The 19,321-nt window shown below is 35.9% G+C and overlaps 2 protein-coding genes and 1 pseudogene across 3 annotated transcripts; 1 reads left to right on the top strand and 2 right to left on the bottom strand.

The window, feature by feature from the left end:
• The first annotated feature begins 6,402 nt into the window (after positions 1 to 6,402).
• On the top strand, positions 6,403 to 9,596 carry LOC112290328 (vacuolar cation/proton exchanger 2). Its single transcript, XM_024536483.2, has 10 exons — positions 6,403 to 6,564; positions 6,678 to 6,911; positions 7,054 to 7,121; positions 7,268 to 7,493; positions 7,653 to 7,856; positions 8,061 to 8,189; positions 8,324 to 8,440; positions 8,671 to 8,724; positions 8,838 to 8,954; positions 9,124 to 9,596. Exons 2-10 carry the CDS (start codon positions 6,681 to 6,683, stop codon positions 9,235 to 9,237), a joined length of 1,260 nt encoding a protein of 419 aa, XP_024392251.1. The 5' UTR covers positions 6,403 to 6,564; positions 6,678 to 6,680; the 3' UTR covers positions 9,238 to 9,596.
• Positions 9,458 to 16,025, bottom strand: LOC149987973 (polyubiquitin 11-like; annotated as a pseudogene).
• On the bottom strand, positions 13,589 to 17,386 carry LOC112290798 (wound-induced protein WIN2). 2 transcript variants are annotated; one of them, XM_090255418.1, is made up of 3 exons: positions 17,106 to 17,386; positions 16,628 to 16,958; positions 13,590 to 16,379 (listed from the first exon to the last, which is right to left on the bottom strand). In XM_090255418.1, the coding sequence occupies exons 2-3, from the start codon at positions 16,902 to 16,904 to the stop codon at positions 16,141 to 16,143; spliced, it is 516 nt and encodes a 171-aa protein (XP_090111544.1). In that variant the 5' UTR covers positions 16,905 to 16,958; positions 17,106 to 17,386; the 3' UTR covers positions 13,590 to 16,140. The 2 variants fall into 2 exon arrangements, with proteins under 2 accessions (XP_024393257.1, XP_090111544.1); XM_024537489.3 differs by lacking the exon at positions 17,106 to 17,386 and having other exon boundaries at positions 13,589 to 16,379; positions 16,628 to 17,033.
• Between the last annotated feature and the right edge of the window lie 1,935 nt (positions 17,387 to 19,321).

Genomic DNA, 19,321 nt, shown 5'->3' with positions numbered 1-19,321 from the left:
TAGCAAATCCACCTTTTATTTGTAATAAATTCTTTAATATGCCACGTAAAATAGAACTTTTGATTAAAAAGAAGTTTAAAAGTGTTCCTTTTTTAAGGAACAAAACAAACTTTAAAATTTTAAAAATAAACAAATAATTAAGAAAATCATCTCTTCACAACATGCTGATTATGATGAATCTTGAAGAACAGAAAATTAAAAATAAATAAAATTGTATTAAGCACTGACAGATTCATAACCAAAGTATTGATGATCATTTTATCAATGGTAAAATTCTTATAGAGTAGTTTGTCATAAAAATTCAACTAACTTAAATTGAATATTAAAAAAATAAAAATAAAAATACTTAAAATTCTAAATGTGGTGACTGTCATATTGTGATAAAGAAATTTACGTAACACCACTAAACTTCAAAATTATCATAAAAACCATATGAAAATAAATACAAACAATGGATACAGTTACTTTACTAGCACATACTCATGATTTCCAACATAAGTGAAAGCAAGCAAAGCGATGTATCATCTCCGCTCATTTCAAGCTTCAATTCAAGATAATCAGTTTAGTTGCCCACTGACAAAGACATCAAAAGTATCTATCAATATAATAAAACAGTTTAGGTATAAGTTAAAGACATAAAGGAGCCTTCTAATTAAAATTAAACAAACTTGTTAATCAGCAAAAAGCTTTGCATAACCTGCATTTTAGAGTATTTCCGTGCCCAACATCACTGGTTTCGGCTAGTATATACAAAATTCAAGTTATATTTAAACAAAATTACACCTCTGGTCTTCCGTTTAGCATACAAATCCCTGTCTCCATCCCGAAGCACGGGATCAAACGCTATGTTATTATGATCAATCGAACCAGCGCATCGTTTCTTCATGTTTTCACCTAGTTTCCCTGGTCGATGTGCCGCTCCGAACTGGGAAGTTCCGGGGATCATAGTGACACGAAGATTCTACCGCGAAGGCGGTCGCATGGCGTTTTGTCGCGAGCTCGACGAGGAGATGCAGTGTGAGGAGATTCACTCAGCGCGCATCAGTGAGTCGTGATTTTATCCATGGCAGGAATGTGGAGACAATTCTGAGCCGAGGGGACTGGGAGCCCATGGCTATGAGGACTCCCAGGACGAGCTTCCAGGGAAGGAAGTGCATGGATTCCGTGACCCAGTTCACAGGAGGAGGGGACGTGCAGCATCGGAGACTCAGGTCCCTCCTGGAAGAATGCAGGCGAATGTGGCATCCGCGTGGCGTGACCCAGCACGGAACCTCGGAGCGAACCTGCTCCGCAACCTCGTGCGCTGCGAGACAAGCTGTAGTTGTCGAGGTTTGGGAGCTTCCGTGGTACCGAGAGGACCACGGTCGCGGCACTGCTGTGCTTTAGCGCGACCTGTCGACATCCTCGCGGTGGAATGGGGCTGCGGGATGCACCCTCTCGCGGACCCTTGCGGCCAGTTTTCCACCTCCGCTACGGCAGCGCCAGAAACAGTTGCTGTGGGTGCGCGATCCGAACAGCACAGCCCGAAAGGGAATCGTTTCCAAGGGCCGCCATGCGCAAGGACCCGGGGAGGGGGTCCCTGTCACGCAGCCCGGGAGAAAGCGAGGGTGGAATCAAATGGGAAACTGCATGCTTAGCTTGCTTGTGCCTATCTTCTTCTGGGTCTCTCCCTGGAATGCTCGTGGAATGCGCCGCGAACATGCGCTCGCTTCTCAGATCGTACCACGAACGGCAGCAATTGAGAGAACGATTGAGAGAGAGAGAGCGAGGCAGGGCGAGCGATTGAAATAATGGCGATGGCGGAGGTTCGACGGGGCCGCGGAATCTTTCCACTCCATCGCGTCACCTGCAATGAGGAAAGACATAGTGACAAACAATACAGACCTAGAAACACACACCAGATAAAAATAAAAATAAAAATAAAAAAAAGATTCAGCAATATCTCTATTACAGAACACGTAAGGAGTATAAATCAACGGGATAAACCAGAGAGACAAATTGACTGGATTTCTTAATCTTCATTGTTTTCACAAGGTCTTAATAGAACCAATTTGAGACTAAGGTGACATCTTAGAGCTTACGTAGAAGATGATTACAACCTCTTTTAGAACTTGAAGGTTTCTTTTATCTGCATTCTTTGTTTTGTTAAGAATTCCACTTTCTACATCATTTTTGACATGCATGAGAATTAGAGCTATTTTCAAGAATCCCTTTTACCACGTCAAATCTACATTTCTTTAATCAAAAAAGAGTTTTTGTGTTGAACGTTTGGTGCCGTGGTGCTTTGCCAGGTGTGTGACATAATAGATATTTCAGTTTTTTTGATCTCTTTCCTTTGTAACCTAGACAATTTAATTTCCTATTTTCTTTTAGAAACTACAAGTCTTTTATGTGTTTTATAATAGAGATGTGCAGTTGCATTGTCTTGAGTCATATTCTCTCCAACTTCACGCTTTTATTATTGGAGTATTCACCATGCAAAGCTTTGTATTGTGCCTCAATAAGTGTGTAATAAAAAGTAGCTCAATTTGGTTGTACTTGATCTATAGCAATGGTGATGTCAAATGACCTAGAAAATGTTGATAAAAGCCTCTTACAATTGTTTTCTGAGGTTGACCTCACTGCTATGGCATGTGTTGAAGAAGAAGATGAGATTAAGTAAATGTTCTTTACAATATTAATAGATTGAATTGAATGAGACTATATAAGAAAAGGTGGGTTTACAAGAATCACATACTGACAAGGAAGATAATATTGAGATGGGTGGTTTGAAGAGATTTGTAACTTAGAGAGTTGAATTATAAAACAACATATTTTTGTGAGAATGGCACAGGTTCAACTAGTAATTTTATAGTTTTAATCCTTCAATATACTATTATTGTGTGAGATGTGACGTAAATTTAATTCAATTTTCTCCCTCCAAATTTTTATTGTTGTTATTATTCTTATTATTATGATCATTTTTGTATAATATAAGCTCGTACAAAACATTCTTTTATTATCCATGGCATGTATTACAGGTTTTTATTGCAAGAACAACTTCTTCATTCAAAAGATGTTATTTTTTAAAAAAACTCAGTAGAAATTTAATAGGTTATGTTTCAAATGAACTAGAATGTGTATTTTGATGATGTTGTTTTAGCTTTGAATACAACAACTCTTGGATGTCATGTAGCAGATAGATACTAATTTTTTTCTATATTAATAAATAAATGAATATAAGTTAAAGATTATCTTAACAAAATAATTAAAATTTTACTTTCACATCTTTTATTTTTGTCGAAATTCAACATGTATAATTGAACTTTGCATAAACCACCTCTTAAATAAACTTTCAAACACAAGAAATACACAATCATCATGTATATATAACTGTGTAAACGTAATGGTTAACAATGAAATAATTAACATTGAGTTTATTGTTTGCTACCATTTTAACATTCATTATTGAATAAATTATTATTATTTGAATGGATAATAAATAAATAAATAAATAAATAAATAAATAATAGCTGGGTTCCGAAATTTTATATTACTCCAAAAATGAAAGAGAATCTTAAATTAAATTGAAAATGAAAATGGTAGATTGGCTCTGCAGGTGAGTACAAACTAGTTCCAATTCTAATTGAAGGTATTCCTAGATGAAATAAATTAATATTGGAAAATTTTCATAGAAAAAGAAACTATACGTTGAATAATCAACTCTAACTAAAAAAAAAAAAAAAAAAAAAAAAAAAAAAAATAGAACATTAAACTCAAAAAATGCTGAATTCCATCTTTTTGCCACTCTAATGACATGTCTTTTAATTAACAAATTTTGTTGGTGGTTAATGTACACAATGGAAAGAGTTTTGGGAACGTAGTTTGTGAGGACCTGGATTTTGGGGACTTGGGACCTTGAAATTTGGGGACGTAGGAGGGTTGGGGCAGCACTGCTGGCATGAAGTCCTGCATTGTGGTGACGTGGAAGGACACCTGTCAGTGCGGAGAATGACCCACATGCAGAAACTGGGCGGAAGCTTCCCTATCTTGGCTTGGACAGTGGGACACCTGTCACGACAGGACTTGACATCCATGCTGACGTGGCCTGACAAGGATTTCACAACTCTCCCACTTGAATTTGTTCTTTGTGTCATAGCCACTATAAATATATATATATATATATAGTCATGCACTTTTACTTTTTGCTTTGTTGTTTTACTTTAATCATTTAAATGATCATTGTACCATTGAGGAATTCTCACTTTTTCTCTCAGCAAGGTTGTAAGATATATATTTGAAGAAAATAAGAAGATTATTATTATTATTATTATTATTTGATATTGCTATATTACTAACTTTTGAAGGTGTTTATGGTGGTTGAGGGGCCTATTGAATTTTATTGCTTCAGGGATTTATATCTCAAAGTGCTTTGAAGTGTGCAATTAAGTACACTTAGGTTCTATAAAGTACAATGAAATGTGTGTGTGTATGTATGTATGTATGTCTGTGTGCATCATTGTGGAATTCACATTTTAGTTCTGTATTTTCTGTTACAACAATGTAAATTGAACAGCTTTTGAACTTTAAATATCGATTCTAATTCAAACTTCAACCACAAGTGAGTTTCAAGTATGTTTCAATATCCACTCTACAATTTTTATTCATCAAGACATACTTTCAGTGTTGTAGTCACCGTTGCATAATTTCGACAACATCCAAACCACCAAATTATCTCATGATGTTGTGTGACTTCAAACACCAATAGCACAAAAATCCGTACTACCACAATCGATTGTTTCCTTTTTGTTAAAACGGTGAGAATTAAAATAAAATCGTACTCCAAAATTTTATTGAATTCATAAAACTTTGCAATTTCACACAAGATATACAAACAACTCACACACACAAAAAAAAAAAAAAAAAAAAAAAATCGCTAATCACAGCAGCCAACCATCAACTGACACACTGACTCTCAGATTCAAACACTTCGATAGTTATTCCATATCATTTCTACTTTCAGTTCCAGTGCAATCACAAACCCAATTAAGAAGTAAGGCATATTAGACAATTAAGTGTAATGGGCCACAGTTATGCAGCTTTAGAGAATGGGAAAAAGGGTTGAATTTTCAAATGTGGCTCAAGCTCGCATGCGAGGCAGTTCCCAGTGTGCGACGAGGCGCCGTCGCGACGCGCACGCGCTCTAGTTAATCGAAGCAATTGAACGAGAAAATGGCTGATAATTCGCGGGCTCTGTCGGTGTTCGGCAGGGCTCGGATAGCGCGCAGCCAGCGAGCGAGCCCCCATGCAGGAGGGCGCGACACTGAGGTTAACTCGGAGACGAGTACCGAAAACTTTCCAAGTAGGGGAGGCGCGCTAGGGGAGAGATTTCGAGCAAGTTTGGGCACCAAAGCAATCCCGCACTTGTGATGGATGTAGAACAAGGCAAAAGCGAGCTGGGGGGAACTGTCACGTATTCTGCGGCTGGGTTTCGCGAAAGCAGGGTGGATCTATCCGTAGTTTCATACCGGCAGTCGAATCTTCAACCCCCTCACTAGCATGGCGACGCCTGTCCCGCTCCCACTTCAATAAAACATCTCACCGCCATCTTGGCCGATGCTCTCATGCCACGGAACGCAGAATTTAAGGAAGTCCATGGCGACAGAAGCCTATAATTAGCCCGCGCTGTTGGGTTGAAATTCCGTTTTCGGGTGTGTGTGTGCTAATGTGTCTCATCTGGAGGTGCGCTAAGTGAGAGGAACGTAAATTTCGTGCCAGCGGACGGAATAGTACTCGAAGTACAAGAGTAGAGGTACAGGTACGTGCGGCATTGGGTCCTCTGGTGGCGACGTGACAAGAGAGCCCTACCATGAGAATGGATTGATCAGATCCGGCGGAGCATGTGGACATTGAATTAGAGCGCAGTGGGTGTCAGCTGCGTTGGAAGGGTGCTCGACATGACCTGCAGAGAGGAAGGTGCTAGGAGCTTTTAAGATCAGCTCTGGGTCCGTGGACGTTGACACTAATTCGACACCGCAGAAGAGTGATGGCAAAAGATGGGCTTGTTCGATGCGTTATCCCACCTGTAGACTCAATTATCCTGATGATGCTGTAATTAGGCCATGGTAGGGCAGGAGCGAATGATACTGCGCGAGTAAAAATAAGTTTCCCGTGGATTGCCGGATGCTGCAAAGGTTGGATATTAGAATTGGGGAAAAACCAAAAAATATGAAATAAAACTCATGGACTCTTTATCTCTTGTCGTTGCCGGTGGTAGTGTACGAAATTTGAAGGTTCGGGGAAAAGCTTGAAAATACGGATTAGCTAGTGCAGGTTAAGTGAACCTCTGCCAATGTTGTGGACGTTTTTGTCCGAAGGGAGTGGTTTGCGAGTATATTATTGCTGTCCATGCACAGGCTCTCCGTGTGCCGAGCTCATTTGAGTTTCAACTTGCGATCGAATCATCAAGGAGTTTCTACGAGATCTGGTAGCGCAGACTGCATCTGCAACTGTCGAGTTTCAAGCGCCTGGTCTTGAGCCCTGACTTGCACTTGAACTTCCGAGCTTGCGATTTCCTTCCCACAAGTATGTCTTCTTTTCATTTGTATGTTTGGAGCAGTTGCAAGCTTGTCAGATGTGGTTGTGTTAGCCGCGACGAATCTTCTCATCTATGTGTGAATCGGCATTTGGATTTGCAGCTCATGGGGAATTCAGCGGCTGGTCGCTCTAAGACTTCGGAGATGAAAAACGGAGACTGCAGCAATGCAAAGTCGACGGCTTATGTGTCCCTTGCCGCACGTAAACTGAGCTTTCTGGGCGCGAAGCGTAGATTTGTGGGAAGTGCGAAGAATGTGCTGTTCGGGACGGTTCTGAATGTTCTGATTGTGGCTGTTCCCTTAGCGATTCTCAGCAATTACCTCAGAATTGGAAATGTGAGTCACCTTAAACAAACAGAAAATTCGATACTGGTAGCTGTAATCTGTACTCTTACATCTATTTCCACTAGATTAACGTGACGAATAATGTGGCTATCCTTAAAGCTAACAAAATGTTCGAATGTTGTGGTTTTTGCAGTCGTGGGTTTTCGGCCTCAGTTTGATAGGAATCATCCCCTTGGCGGAACGACTGGGATTTGTTACAGAGTGAGCTTATTCACCTGGTCGCGTTTCTTCCTGATTCCCATTTGTTTCACGGCTTGCGATAAAGTATCGACTGGCAAGGCCAACAGTCTTTGCAATCGTGGAATTGTGTCTGAATTTTGACTGATTCTATTGTGGGATTATGTCAGACAGTTGGCGTACTTCACGGGTCCCACTGTAGGTGGCCTGTTGAATGCTACCTTCGGCAATGCCACTGAGATGATCATCTGCGTGTTTGCGCTACAAAACAACATGGTCCGGGTTGTGCAGCTGTCGCTCTTGGGATCCATTTTGTCCAACATGCTGCTGGTTTTGGGGTGCTCTTTCTTGTTTGGAGGGTTCGCAACCTCGAAGAAAGAACAAACATTCGATAAGGTGATCATCGGACAGATGTTTCGGTTCTTTGCTAAAATAGCTCAAAATCTCTTTTCCTTCGAATTTCATGTTGGTCCGTTCTGGACTTTCCTTCTACGCAAATCATACCGTCATTCTAGTGACTTCTGCTGATGGTTGTTCTTTTCGTGGCGGTCACAGTCGGCTGCGCATTTGAATTCGAGCTTGTTGTTGATGGCCGTCATGTGCGTTCTCTTTCCTGCGGCTCTTCATGCCACCGGGACGGAGGTTCACCTGGGGCAGTCGGAGCTCACGCTTTCGAGGATCACCAGCTGTGTCATGCTCGTGGCGTACGCTGGATACATCTGGTTCCAAATCAGAAATCCTCTGTCTCTTTTAGAAGAGGTAACAACAAAGTCAAATCTTCTGATTATACTCAAGATTCGGCTGCTCACCAGTCAGTGCATGCTGGAAAGAGTCAGCTCGTGAGGGATGTATGATTCTCTGCTGTGAATGTTAAGATGGCATCTCTAAAATTGTTCAAGTAGGAAACAAACAAAACCTTGCCCAACGAATCTACTGAATTCTTAAGTCTGATTGTGACGACAGGATGTTGAAGCCGGTGAGGACGGAGAATCAGAAGAGTTTGAAGTCGATGCATGGAGTGCAGTTTTTTGGCTGGCCTTTCTCACTGTCTTCATATCTATTCTCTCGAAGTACATTGTTGATGCCATTGAGGTACGTCCGTGATGAAGTCACCCCCTCTGCAGCCCAGTATCACAATTGGTTTTGAAAAAACAACATATTCTATACCAGTCTCTCAAGTGAATCAAGTCTAGTAACATGTGATCCTGGCTAAGTCGTGCTGACAGGGTGCTTCGGTGGATTGGCACATACCCGTCGCTTTCATAAGCGTCATCATCCTGCCAGTTGTGGGGAATGCGGCGGAGCACACAAGCGCTATCATATTCGCAATGAAAGATAATCTGGTGCGTCTCCGACGCATCGTTGATTATCTTTCATCGTTGACACATTTTTATGACTCTTCCAGAGATGCTTTGTAGCTTATCGCGGTGGGAAAATGCTCGTGTAGAGGAATCACAAAGTCTTCCTGTCTGGATCCTCTGCCAAACACGCTCCTAGTTTTAGACACCTTATGACTGAGGTTGATTTCCTTCTACTGAAAGCTACTAACCGGTGGCTTGTGTCGCATGACCAGGCCCTCTCCTTGGCTGTGGCAATCGGTTCCTCCACCCAAATCTCCATGCTTGTGGTAAGACAATATATCCTTGTTCGAAACTTGTAGAATATGTGTAACTTCGAAAATCCACTTTGAGAACCCATTTGAAAGACCGTTCGAAATCAATATTCTTGCACTTGATGCAGATCCCTGTCTGTGTGATCCTGGGCTGGCCCATGGGAGTGACCTTGGATCTAAACTTCGAGTTATTTGAGACGGCAGTGCTCTTCATCTCTGTGCTCGTGGTGACATTCATGTGTCTGGTATACTTCACTCTCCTGCTATTCCATCAAATCCTTTTTTTCCCTAGCATTCAACAGGACTTCGCTCATCTTATTAACTCTACAAACAGTGCCGAAGTGTGAGAAATGAGCCTGGTTTTGAACGATGCTTCTAACTGAAAGGTGACATACTGCTGTGGTGTGATTTCAGGAAGGATCTGCAAATTACTTCAAAGGTGTAATGCTGGTGTTGTGTTACTTCATCGTGGGAGCCAGCTTCTTCGTCCATGTAGATCCTCCGACCCAGTTAAAACCTTCTGCATGAGAGACCCAGCGCCGTTGTAGAAATAACCTGAGCTTTTCCTCTTGTACAGTCAAGGCCGCTTTATCTTCCCTTCTAGTTGTTTATTAGAATCTATGTCAACACGAAGTGCTGCGGGCATATGAATTAGTCCCTTTTTCGTTTCAAGCCAATTGAATTGGCTCTCTTACCATCAAAGGATGGCAGTAAGAACAAATCTGATTAGCGATGAGTGCCAACAGAATCACCCCTGCACAATCACCGAACTCACGAGTGGTTCGGCAGCCAGGAACCAGATTTCGCTTCTGTTCCAATGCAGTGAAGCGCCGTGCTACGCTGCAATGGACATGACATAAATATATTGCTCTGACTTTGCTTTTTAAGTGTTGTTTATCTAGTATTTTGTGTTTGAATCCACCTTGTTTCGTTACTGCTGTCATACCTCCGAAATGGGGTTCGAAGTTGATGCTCTGGACAAAAATACGTGCTTCAAATCTATTTGAAATCGAAGAGATTGGTTTACATTTCGATTTGCTGGGTGAGATAAACAATGAATCACAGCCTAGACTTGAACATGAGTCATACATGCAAAATATCAAAACCTAGGTTAAGAGAAAACAGTAAAAGCTTAATGTGTTTATTACCACTGAAGATGAATTATGTGTTGTTGGGTTCACTAGTGTCAATGTGGTGAGAACTAAATAAATTATTACATCAGGAGACATGCTTTTATGTTTGTGAAGTTTGACATATAATAGCTTTTGTGTGTTGTGAATATGAGCATTTTGGGGGGTTATCTCATTTTTCATCATTTTAAATAGAACCCAAATACAAGTCCTGATTTTATGAATAAAAACTCAAAGTAATTTTTTTAAGTGAAGATTACTTTTATGAAAATAAAATGAAAAAACACATTCTTGTTGGTTATTGGTTAAAATAAATATGGATTATAAAAATAAAAAATAAAATAAAATAAAATAGATATTTTATGATGAATTTAAAATATTTATTAATAAATACATACTAATTAGGTATTGCACTAGTAATTTTTAAAATTGTAAATACTTGATGCTTCCACAACCTAGTTGAAAATATTGTAGCTTATTTTGTAGCCAATAGAATGAATGCATACCAAAAGAAAATGAAAACCATGTTATTAAAAGCTATTATTACTTCTAAAGTTGTTGCAAAAATCATCCACTTCATTAATTGCTTAGTAGTATGTTGAAACATCTACAATTAAAGGATTAAATTTTAAAATGAAATGTAGAAACTCTTGCCAAAAAGCAATTAATTGAGCTTTGTTAAACATTCTCATCAAAAAAGAAATAAAATATGATTTGAAGATCAATAAAAATGGCAAGCTTATGCAACTATTCTTTATATCAAAATTCCTAACGAGATTTCCAAAGAAAATTTATCAAATTTTGTCAATCTTCTTCATTGCATGTACAAGACAAACAAGTAAGATTCCAAAAAATCATGTTGTGTACATTATCTCATCTTCTTACTTACTTCCAATTATTTTTATGCTAGATAAGTATCACATGCTCTTGTTGCATACAATAGGATTTTTTTCCACTAACCAATTTTTTATTATTTTATTATTATATGAGTAGTGAAGAGGAATTATAGTATAGATGGATCTTAGAGCAAGTTAAGGAGTATTTTGGTACTACCTTTTTTAGGACTAGCTAATTTTTTTTACAAATTAGAAACGAGCCTTAATAATTGCCATCCAAAGTGTGTTCCTAAATACCAAAAAGTTTCTTTGCATTTGGCATATTCAAAAGAATGACCTTACAAATGTGATACATATCATTATAGAAAATTACAAGTTTAACAAGTTCATAAAGATGTGACAAAAGTTATTCTATAGCCACATAAAAGACAAATGTAAAGCCATATGGGGCATTATTAAAGTATTAGTGGCACCAACTATATAAGAATATCTAAAAAACAAGTGAATAATTTCATGAGGAATTTTCTCATCTAGATAATATTACATCTTACATCAAGAAAATATATGCAATTGTCAAAGCATAGATAAAGGTCTTGACAAAGAATCTTCTTGTCATATGTAAGAAATTAGAAATTTCAAACTCTTAAAAATAATATGCCATCATCAAAAAGTTTTGAAACATTAATTACTCCTCATAAAAAAAATAAAAAAATAAATCTACTTTAGAACAAAGTATTGCTAAGAGTGTCTTATTTTGCATTGATATAAGCATGATCATAGTTCTTTTTTATTTTTTATTTTTAATTAAATTACGAGATTTTAACCATTTAAATGCTCCAATAGACTTTCAAGAAATATTACAATTTGGAAAATGTATTCTTTAAAGAAAACACTTGAAAGTATTTTTTATTTTAATCACAAATTAATCTTGTCTTTTATAAAGCATCTTTATTCTTTAGTATACTTAAAAAACAAGCTTAATATTAGAGCATGAAGTACTTGTTGAAGACTCATTAAGATTGATTTGACTCTAATTATTCCTCTAGTCTGGAAATAATAATAAAGCTATTATAATTGGCTAAAGTAAATATTCTATTATTAGTATTTTATTATATTACAAAAAAAATTAACTAAACCATTTAGGTATTTATGTATGCAAATGCACAATATAATTTTTTTCTTAATATGAATTCTAGAATTTACTTTGATGCCACCACTTTCTAAAAAAGATTATTTTGTTAGTCAATGTAATTATAATATACATCAAGCAATCAGATATAATAATGATAAAATAAATAGGATTAACCATACAAAAACATTCCAACTTTAATCAATGACAAGTATGAGTTGTAGCAAAGGTAGTAAATCAAACTTGCTAAACATCTAAGGAATAACTTAAGTTTGCAAAGTCTTACAAAAAATTTCAAATAAAAATCTACATTACAAATCTTAAGATCTATGATGTAAGCAATATTTTTATTAAATATAAAACATTAAAAACACATATTAACAATCTGATTTCTTTACAACAAGGAGAAGATCGTATAATTTCTTTCATTTGCTAAAATATTTATGCCACATGTCAACATAGACAACAAAATCAACAAATTATTATTCACCTTTAAAATAAAATATTAGATGTAAAAAAATAAAAAAATACTACACCATTGAAATAAAAAATTAAGATTTATATATATATATATATATATATATATATATGCCATCCATAAACATAATACTAAGTGGAGAGTTGATTCTTTTTGAATGTTGTTGTTGGCCAAAGTACAGCTATCTTTCAACAACTTGTCAACAAAAATAAGCATAATGCCCTCCTTATCTTAAATCTTCATCTTTACCTTATCTTTGGTATTAGAGCTCTCCACCTCCAACATGATCATCTATCCAATCAAGGTTTTTATAAAAACTTGTACATATCTCTTCAGTCACAACACTAGATAGAGAGCGGATTTCTTTTTTATATTGTAATTAGCTAATTTGCAACCATCCTTGAGGTGCTTATTTGCAAAAATAAATCTCTGATGTTTGCATAAAATGTCCTCCCTATCCTAAAACTTTATCTTTATATTGACTATAATGTTGAAGCTATACACTTCTAAAATAATTGTCTTTCTTGTGAAGATCTTTGCAATAAGGTGTAAGGTCAACTCTTTTTGAATGGTTTAATCTATAAGATTTTTTTTGTCTTCGAATTGCTCATAAGAAAAAATCAACTTCTACTAATTGGAAGAAATTTCTTTATTTTCTTGGATTTTTGTCTTCACATTGTCAATAGTATTAAAGTTTTTTATTTCTAATGTACTTAACTTATTGGTCAAGGTCTTTACAAAGATCTCCAACTTTACTATGTTCTATTTTCTTTTCTATAAAATAATATACAATAATTCTTATCTATACACAATAATTTTCAAGGTATGCAATTCTTACATAATAAAAAACAACTTTACTTAGAAGAAACAAAGAAGAATTTAAATAAATGTATCAATCTAAGTGACTTTGTTATTGTATGTAATAATTAGCTTAAAAATTTACTAGGCATTTAGTTATGGAAGGATTCGATCTTATTTTAAAGTTAGATTTATAATCCCAAATAATGAATAAGATGTTTAGAACCATTTTTTGGGAAATTTTGAAGAACTTAAAAAAAAAAAAACTTCCAATTATCTTCAATACACCCTTTCAATTTTAAAAATTCCTATTCATATCTTATTATATTCTAATCAATTTCAGATAAATCTTAAATAATCTCTAAAAATACTATTTAAATCCTCAAAAAAAACTTACTAATTTTAAATATTTTTTTAAAATCTTAAATACATTATAAAGAAATTTAAAAGAAAAATTTAAAAAATCTTTAAAAAATTCTAACAACCTTTAAAAACAATCTTAAGTAAATATTTATTGAATTCTAATAAAATCCTATAAGAAATTTAAAATCTCAATAATTATTAAATAAAACTTTAATCTTAATTCAAAGTATTTAAAAATTTTAAATCTCTTAGTTAAAAATAAGTACACAAAATTTTAAAAGAATTAAAATTACCTATTGGTGGAAAAAACACCTTTCTAATTGAGTATTGGAATCACAAAGAACATTAATAATTAGGAAGATAAAAAAATAAAGTAGAAGTAAAATTAAACAAATTTGCTAATATCTTTTGAGGAAGCTTCTTAGAAGCTATAGATGTGGATTTGACTTTACAAGTGTTTGTAGATAATTGGTCAGTTGACAACTTTGCCAACAAGTTGGCCATGTATTGCATATCTTGACTACTTATTTTATAAATTGGATACATGGCGTTTATGTTGGCCACTTGTGGTACAACTTGACCATGTGGTGCATATGTAGGAAACTTATTTTGCAAGTTAGATACATATTGGATAACCTATAAAATATTTTCATGTAGTTCCTTAGTGAGATAGTATATATGGAAGCAATATTGAGGTCTTCCTCACTTTTATCAATGCCTTTCTTGTATTTTTGTCTTAACTAATGAATTTTTAGTCTCTTTATATTTAGCAATAGCTATTTTAACTTCTATATTATCTCTATCTTTGATTTGTCTACTTTCTTTTTTTTTAGTATCACAAGATTGTATTATTTCTTTAGGATTTTTTTATGATTCATATTCTTGACAATAAGTTGTCTTCCTTCTCCAACCTTAATATTAATCTTCAACTATTAATAGTTTTTTTCTTGATTTACTTATTCTAAAAATTTATAAAATATTTAATATAAATTCAAATATTAGCTTATAAAAAATAACTTCAATCCAACTAGCATATTACTCAAAATAATAGAAACTCTCATTGATTCTAAAATTCCAATATCCAAGACTCAAATCTACTTGGATTTTAATATCCTTCGATTTAATTGTCCAATTAAGCTCAAACTTAAAATATACATCTAACATAATTATATTCACAAAACTACAAATTTATATTTATTATTTTTATAGAAAATTTATAAAATTCTTAAAATATAATAATCTTTTTGGATGTAGAATTCTAATCTTTAAACATTTTATTTTAAGAATATAGAATTCTACATCCTCAAAACAAAGATTATATTGGATTATATATTTTATTAGAAGATCTAATACTTTATTTTGAGTTTCAATTTATAATCCAATCTTAGTCATTTAAAAAAACCATTTATTTAAAATACCAAAGAAATAAAAAAAAAATTAAAAAATGTATAAGAATTAAAACTTAAATTCTTTATTGAAACAAAAAAGACTTGAAAAGAATATAATCTAGAAAAATATTAATAAAAAAAACTAATATACCAAATAAGATTTGTAAAATCTATCTAAGTTTTTAGCCTAATTAAGCTTAAGATAAATCTTTTCATAATAATGACAAAGCTACTTTCTTTAAAGATATGTAATAAATTTAATCTTTAATTCTTTTAACTATGAATAAAAATTTGGCTAAGAAATAATGACTTACTTGAAAAAATTAGAAAGAAAGATCTAAAAGACACTAAAATACGTTGGAATCTAATTCAATCAAAATGGAGTGGGATTTCAAACCAAAATTTTAATTTGATTAAAAGAGCATGTGATTCAAATTTAATATTCTTAAAGAAGGTATGTTAATATGGCTAATATTATACAAGGGAAGTAGCAATGCATAAACAAAGAAAAAAAGTCATCACTAATTTATCTAATTATTATCTCTTGTATACACAACAATCACTTCAATTTATTATACATAATTTTAGAAATGTTTCCAAACTAAAAGGATACAAAATTGGACCACATCATTTTCATACAAAATAGTCCCTAGTCCATGGGATTGGAGACTAGAGAGAATATTTTCTTAATGAAAAAATATTTTTACAATCAATTTACTACCATTGGCAAAAACTAAAAGACTTAGAATTGTTTTTGTCACTTCTAAGAAATATTAGCTTACAGAACATATAGATTGAAAGAATTGCAATGATTTCAAAGAGAAAACTTGTGATGACACTTAAACACAACAACAACTACAAACAGGACTAATGGCATACAGATAGCTGATGTAGGAAAACACAAACAAAAATAAAATAAAACATCCATAGGAGGTACCAATTTTCAGCAATAAATGAGATAACTCTTTGATAGCCAATAACAACTTAGATAGAAAGAAACAAGATTAGACTGCATTCTAGTATTCCACAGAAAAATTTAGATGTTCACACACTAAATGCAATCATACTACAGACATGAAGTGAACGATTACTAACCCTTTTTCTTCTGATGTTAGCCCAAGAGAAGTATCAAGGTTTAAGAAGTCTGTAACTGCCTTTTTATTTTATTTTATTAATGCAACGGCTTTACCCCATTCTTGTCAATAATCAAATTAAATAATAATAATAATAATAATAATAAACAAAATTGCATGAACAGAAACCCTACAAATCCATGTTCAAGAACATCAAAGGTCGCGGTTTTCTGTCTTCAAAAAGCTTTTGCCGAGAGGTCGAAAGCCCGTCCGTTACTGCAACCATTGGGACAACGATCCACAATTCTAACTGTGATGGGGCCGCCCCAGCATCCCTTGCCCACGCACCTGATTCTGAACTTCTTGCCGCAGTTTTTCCCACCGTTCCAGAGGTTAGCGCTGCTGCTGTCGCCGGCTGCTGCAAAGTACTGGTTGGCAGGGAATTGAGCTTGATTGAAGCCGAAGCACGCCGAGGCTACAGAGGCAGCGCACCACAAATCAATCGTTGGAACTTTGCACAAGTGCGTCGATCACATAACATCGATTAAACTTAGACCACAGCTTACATGCCACACATGTAAAATCGTCGGAACCCATGTCGGACTGTGATGTTAGATGCGTTTCAGCATGTGAAATGAGGGACAACAAATGAAACTCCGACTCTTGCTGATGCTGGAGGAATCGGGGAAGGAATGCGATATCCTGGCAATGCAGAGAACTTACGAACATAAGGCGGGGTGTAGTAGGATGCGTTCCCAGTTCTCTCAGACGTTGGGGAGGGCGTGGTTGGGGAGGGTGTAGATCCAAGACACTGGCTTTGGCAGCCACTCCCGCAGTGAGTCCGTGATATTCCACAATAACCATATTGACTGCAGCATTTGCCGCCGGCGCAGAGAGCGCCTCTGGCCTGCCTACCGCAACGCTGAGCTGCGATCGGGTGCAGTAGGGACAAGAGCAAACATACGGACGCCAAGAGCGTCATGTGTTGTTTCCGAGCCATCGCCTGAAAGTCCTCGTGTCTCTTCTATGAACTTGGATGTGGATGTTCCGAAATCTGATTTCCAAGTGCTACAATGTGAGGCACGTCACTCAATGCTTCATGAAAATTTATCCCCGCGCATGCACTCGACAACGGTTCAGCTCCACAGTGAAGCAAAAAGTGCCCAAAGGAAAAAGGAAAGGGGAAGAGGATGCATCATACCTGAAAGAGAAGCGTTGCTGGATGCACTTGACTTGCTTTGAGGGGTGGTTCTTGCATATTGAAGAGCAGGTCTGCCCGACTATATATGCCAGCTTGGTTCGAACCAGCTAGGAACTTACTCGGAGATGGAATGCATTCCTACTTCTTCCATTGTGACGCAATCGCGACCCCGCTCTGACGCATTCCCCTGCTGCAGATCACAGTGATGGCAGCATACCGCTGATTCGATTCGTTCTGCCGTGCTCCCAGAAAGCTATAATGTCAAACAGAATCAGTAACAGTCGGCGTGACTGAGTTGGATGTGGGTGGGTGAGATTGGTGCTTGATGTCATCCTATGATTTGAGATGCTGAGGCCCACCCGTAGATGGAACAGCAGCGTCGAGAATGTGTCCAGAGTATTTCCCAGTACCTCATCGCATTCCCCGCACATACGCCACGTACCTGTAAGTCAACCACGTTTGTGAGTAAATTTACTCCTTGCACACTGGCAAACCGTAAGGTATGACATGCACCATGTCACACACTACCCTTTGTTTCATGTGTGACTGGGTCCCAAAACTAAATGGTGGATGGAAACTCCTGCACTCATTTTGTACACTAGTAGAATATGAATGGTTCGGCAGAGGTAGTTCGCAGGAAATGGTTGGCAGAAGTGGGAACCTCGGGCAGAGGCCAGTCACCAAGCGTACCGTAACAAACTAGATTGGAGGATTTTGCCGAAAACGTTGACCGAGATCTACACGGCATTGTTTTGAAATGAGGGTGAATCTCTTTGCGCACACGAGAACGTGTAGAGTACGTGGAATTCAAAATCGACTTGCACGAGAACAGTAGAAGAAGCAGAGATGGAAATCGTGGTGCTCGCTGAAGATGAGCACTAGCGTGAGAATCACAAGTCGAAATGAATGTGTCACCCTTCCACGAAGACATGAGATGTGTCTCCTGAACCTGGAGTGGTCGCGAATTATCATTCCCCCGTCATGAGAATTTAGTTGTTATTCATCATCTAGTGTCTGTAGAAGTTTACTGATGAGACACAAGATCCAGCTAGTTGCTCAATACTTAAACGTCCATGTTGTGCGCTGGGGGCTCGATTTCGGAATCCACTGCTCCGATTACTCAACAAGAGAGCGTTCAGGAATTCAGACTCGACAATCCTGAAGGATAAAGTGGACCAGTCGTGCACAATGTTGGTCAAAGCCGTTTGTGTGCGGCCCACGTTTGTCGAACAAGACATTCACTTCTTCATCGAAGTCCGAAAAGTCGACTCTTTGCCTTGTATACCAAGAGTAGGCTTGTATTTTGGACTGAAATAGCTAAGACTTCGGCTTAGAAAAGAGAAAAAAAACATTTGATGAGGAGATGAATAATATAGTGGCATCACATGAATTTCTAGTCAATGAACATCAGGTTTTAATTGAAGTGAATTTCTTGTCAATGAACATCAGATTTTAATTGAAGTGCACTTTGTTTAACTGGTTTCACTAATTAGCCCAGATGGAACCTGCAGTTGAATGTGCTTGAATGGATTGTCATTCTCATGGATAAAATTTGGATTAGTAAAATGCATTGATTAGTTGAATTGTGCAAGATTTATGTGAAACCTTGCAGTTTTTGTTGGGCCCTTTTCTTCACTTTTGGATTTTAAACTTAACTTCATTCTAATATGTAAGTGTATTTAATTCTTTACTTGGATGAATATTAAATTTAATCATTCATTTATTCTAGTGCCTAGTTTTGAGGTTGATTCTTGATGGCTATATGTAAAAGAATATTTAGCACTGTTGATAAATTAATTTATCTAATATGAGAAATTTTATTTCTTGGAAAAAAAAAATGATGGTAAAAACATCTCTTACATAACTTTTAACATAACTTTTAATTTCATTTTGTATATACATGTTATCAAGGACATGTAACTTACCATAAAAAAAATTACAAGTAAATATTTTTGAGTTCTAGTAGTTTTATGTATATATATATATATATATATATATATATATGAACAATGGCCAAAAGTAAATAAGTAAAGAATGGATGAGAGAATTTTGCTCAAACCAATATGGTTTGCAATAATTTTGCAAAACAACTTAATTTAACTGTAGTGGTTTTTTTGGAGTAGTTTTCAGATGAAAACAGAAATTGTTATCCATACACAAATTAATTTAGTAAATAAATCGAATTTAAAATAACATTTTTTTTTTCCAGAAACAAT

Source organism: Physcomitrium patens, chromosome 13 (assembly GCF_059467195.1).
Source record: "Physcomitrium patens ecotype Gransden chromosome 13, ASM5946719v1, whole genome shotgun sequence".
NCBI lineage: Eukaryota > Viridiplantae > Streptophyta > Bryopsida > Funariales > Funariaceae > Physcomitrium > Physcomitrium patens.
This window is presented reverse-complemented; position numbering and strand designations above follow the sequence as displayed.